Source organism: Camelina sativa, chromosome 11 (assembly GCF_000633955.1).
Source record: "Camelina sativa cultivar DH55 chromosome 11, Cs, whole genome shotgun sequence".
Taxonomy (NCBI): Eukaryota; Viridiplantae; Streptophyta; class Magnoliopsida; order Brassicales; family Brassicaceae; genus Camelina; species Camelina sativa.
Genome location: NC_025695.1, coordinates 37119599 through 37124048, shown reverse-complemented (window position 1 = coordinate 37124048; position 4450 = coordinate 37119599). Strand labels below are relative to the sequence as shown.

Below are 4450 nucleotides of genomic sequence, written 5' to 3'. Positions count from 1 at the left end.
CCAAGAATTGTCTTTCTCTTAAAAAGGTTTCTTAAACTTTTTGACCATTTTTGTGAAAATAGGTTCATTTTGTTTTGTTTTTTTTTTTTACATTTTTCATTAGTTAAGATTTTAAAGTTAACTCAAAACTAATTTTAGATTTATTATTTTAAATATTTCTACTCAGAATGAACATTCAATCAATGTGTTTAATTTCAATTAAAATTCGGTTCATACAAAAAAAAAATCTTTATTATCAGTTCATACAAATTGTGATGACATTTATGTCAACTCAAAATTAAAACAACCCAAAAATCCATAACGTTATGTTTTAAAAAATAATATGAACGTGTTATTTGAGAAACCAAAAAAAAAAAGCAACACCATAAAAATTAGGGGTGAGCACTTCGGTTAAAGTTTGGGTTCGGTTTGGGTTCAGTTTGGTTCGGTTTATTCGGTTTTCATAAAACTTTAACCAAACTCAACTAAAGTTAGTTTGGTTTGGTTTGTGTTCAGATCGGTTTATGCTCGGTTCGGTATGAATCGGATCGGTTTTAGTTCGGTTTAAAAAAAATTAATCAATGTAACACTACCAAATAAATTCATTGTCTTTTGATATTCTAAAATACGCAACAAATTATAAGTTGAATAATTCAAATAAATCATGAAAAGAAAAATCTAAACAAAACCAATCATATTCAAATCAAATGCCTAATAACTGGAAGTTTAGTAGAAAAGAAAAATGATAAAAACCACCAACAGCAAGGTAACATAACAATCTTCCATGACCCATCATCACCCATAATCGATATCATCAATTATCTGCAACAAGTCAATAACGTTTATAAATTATTAAGAACAGAGCCAAAAGAAAACATAAACAAACAATACAATTACAAACTAAACGAAAACAGAAAAGCACTAGGACCTTATATAACTAATATATAGAAAAGAAAGATCCTTAGTCCCTACCTCTATATAGAATAATCTTTTTCTTCTCCCACTGATCGTTTACTTAGACGTGTGCCTCTGGTTCTCAGGCTGAGATGCAGGATTAAATTCTATCAAGTACCAAAAGAAAAAAGAGATATCCTAAAATAGCACTAAAACAAGTTTTTTTTGACAATTATAGCATACATTTAAAAATTTTCAAAAAATTGCATTATTTAACACATTAAAATATTTAAAATTAATTTTTAGAATTTTTTTTTTTAGGTTTGGATTCTCAATTTCACATTTATGGTATAGTTTTTGAGGTGTAGAGTTTAGTATTTTGAATTTATGATTTAATTTTGAATAACTAATTAGTGTTATTTTGAGTAACTCTATATAAAATGGTTGTCGTATATTAAAAAATAAAGTAAATCTACCTTCTTCAAGTGAATCCATAAACTTGTTCTCTTCCTCTAGATTATCAAGAGACTTCATTGCTTATGAACGAAGTGCAGCACGTAACTAATCTTGAAAATAATTAGAACCTAATTAGAGACCATTAAACCTAATTCTACATTAATTCATTAGTTAGAAAATTATAGAAAATAAAAAAATCATACATGTGCGAGAGGAAGTAATCGTGGGTTAGTGAGAATATTACATATTTACAAATTATGGTAGTATTAATTAAAAAGCACATTGGGTTATCGGTTCGGTTCGGTTTTAAACCAAACCGAACCGAACCGTTCGGGTTAATGAAAAACATAACCAAATGGTTTGAATGTGTATTTGGGTTTGGTTTGGATCGGTTTGGGTTCGGTTGGGTCGGTCGGTTCGGTTTGGTTCGGTTAAAATGTCCACCCCTAATAAAAATGTTAGGGAAAATTGGAAATAAAGGAGGTTTTTCCAAACGTTTGTCCATATATACTTTTCTAAAAAATTGTCAATTGTGACAAAAATACCTCTACTAATAGATATAGTGAAGTTTTTAGGAGTTTAAACCAAAAAACAAACAGAAAACTCATGTTAGTATACAATTGTGTAAAAAAAAATTTGAAAAAAAATGTTTTAGGTGTCAAAAATCAGTTTGTAAATTGATGATTTCTGGTCTAAATTATTCCGAAAAGACTTTCTACGATTTTTCAAGTTCTGAAACATTTAGATTATTCATTCTACAGTTTGTACATGTTCAACGAAGTTTAGACGGAAAAATTGTTCTAAAAACTTCAGAACCTGAATTTTGTATCTTCTACAAAATTAAGAATATGTATTTTACATTTTTCTTCATTCTACATCAATTCAGAATATATTTTCCACGTTTTACCCTGTATACTAAAAGAAGTAGAAGATATATCATAGACATTTTAGAATTTATAATCTGTAAAACTTAGAATACCATAGAAATAGAAAAAAAAATTAAATAAGGAAAGTGAATATTTTTTGAATAATCTTAATTTATGGTTAAGATTTTGTATTTATTGTTTAGATATGTTCTAATATATTTTAGAATGTGTATTCTTAATTATTTAGAAGAAAGACAAGTACAGAAAAAATTGACATTCGACATGATTTAACCTAACGTGATCGGTTGTTTTCCCTCTCTTCTACCTTCCACAAAATTTTCATTTACTGATTATGATGCAAATCTATGTTACTTGTGGTGTATGGAGATTGAATGCCAACAAAGAGTGGAGATTTATTGATGATGAAGAAAAACGTGCGAGATTACTTACTTTGCAACCCACTACGTCTTTTGAAGAGTTGAAGGTGATGGTTTCAGAAGACTACAAAATAGAGCAAAGTATGTTTGATGTTGAATGTCACCGATATTTTTTTTTTTTACGACTTGGTAAAAGGGGAGAAACAAAAAAGGGTTTTGATGGTTATAGAAGTCTCTCAATCAATTAGAGGTTTAAGTTTCCTATTTTATTATCTTATTGTCGGAAATAAATACACTTTCAAAATATATTTATATTTTTTTTATTTTGATTTTTTAACAATGAAGGTAAAACTGGATAAAAAAAGCATAATAAAACCTATATAACCAAACCTACACAAATATAGTATAGATGGACAAAAGTTTGGAAAAGGATCCTTTGTTTTCAATTTTCCCAAAATGTTATCTAGCAAATTATTTAACAAGAAATACAAATTACACAAGAGAACTTTTACTAATTTAGTATCCAGCAAATAACAACCAACAAATGCTATGTCGTGTACTATATCTGATGATTAATTTGAGGGGTTATTTAAAAAATAATAATTTTTATTCTCTTTTGCTTTTATTTATATTTTTAACCCCACACAAACAACACAAAAAAAAACCCGAAAAGCTTTTTTTCCCATTTTTTCTCACTTTCCCTCTTCTTTTCCTTCCTCAAAGCTTTTCCCTCCCAATTTTCTCTTTCCGCTTTGAAGCTTTCCCACTCCAAAAATGGGGAAATACATGAAAAAATCCAAAACTACCGGCAAAATTGGCGTCATGGAGGTCACCGAGCCTACATCTATGGGTGTTCGCACCAGGGCCGCCAAAACCCTAGCTTTGAAGCGGCTCAACTCCTCCGCCTCCGATTCAGCTCTACCCGACGACTCTTCTTGTTACCTTCAGCTCCGTAGCCGCCGTCTCGAGAAACCCTCTTCGCTGATTGAACCGAGACAACAGCCTCCGAGACCGAGAGTTCATAAATCGGGAATCAAAGAGCCTCGCGTTGACTCGGTTAACTCGGTTCCTGTAGCTCAGAGCTGTAATGGAGATGAATTTTTTGATAATTCCGTGAGTGCCCAAGTCTCTTGTGGAGAGAACAGCCTCGATTTTGAATCTAGACACAGGTTCGTTCGTCTTCTCTTTTTCTTTTTTGGTGCCCTAATTTTTATCTTCTTACCAATTCGATTTGGTGTGTTGTGTTCTGTCTCAATTTTAGTTTTTAAGTCTTACATAGGAGTTTTGCTCAAATGTGAAAGGTTTCTCTGAAGCTTTTGTTGTTTGCCTCAAAATCAATGGTTTTGCTTAGTACAAGGAAAGAAATAGGTCTTTTATGTTACCCTAATTGGTTTGGTTTTGGTTACTCTCTTGTGATGTACTGGATATTTGCTATTACTGCTTCACCCGTATGAGTCTCTTTTGGTGGTTGGTTAGACATTTTAGAGTTATTGTTGTCTGTCCCAACGTTGTACCTCATTGCAGAGGTTATCAATTTATCGTCTTTATAACATTTTTGTACCCTGTTATTTTGCATTTCATTTGGTTGGTTAATAGACCTTTTGTTAATGGGCTAATGGCATTGGAAGTGATATGATTCTGAGATTTAGTTCTTTGTTTAAAACATGGTTTTCGTTTTTTTATAAAAAGTGGGTTGTTGTATAAAGGGTCAGAAGCTTTTAATATGTAAGATCATATGAGAATTGAGACTTTCCTCATAAGTGTAATTCAAGTACTGTGGTGTCATGTTCATGGGGCCTAGTGGTTTTTGCATACTTGGAGAATACTTTTGTAGGATACTCTGTTTTTTTTGGGGCTATTGTCCCTCGCTAGTTGACA

At 31.1% G+C, this 4450-nt stretch overlaps 1 protein-coding gene across 1 annotated transcript in view; it reads left to right on the top strand.

The window, feature by feature from the left end:
* LOC104725365 (cyclin-dependent kinase inhibitor 3-like) overlaps positions 3263-4450 on the top strand; it is a 2532-nt gene continuing 1344 nt past the window's right edge. Inside the window, exon 1 of the mRNA XM_010444029.1 lies at positions 3263-3741. Within this exon, the coding sequence (XP_010442331.1) occupies positions 3347-3741 (395 nt within the window). The 5' untranslated portion in view covers positions 3263-3346. The remainder of the gene's footprint in view (positions 3742-4450) is intronic.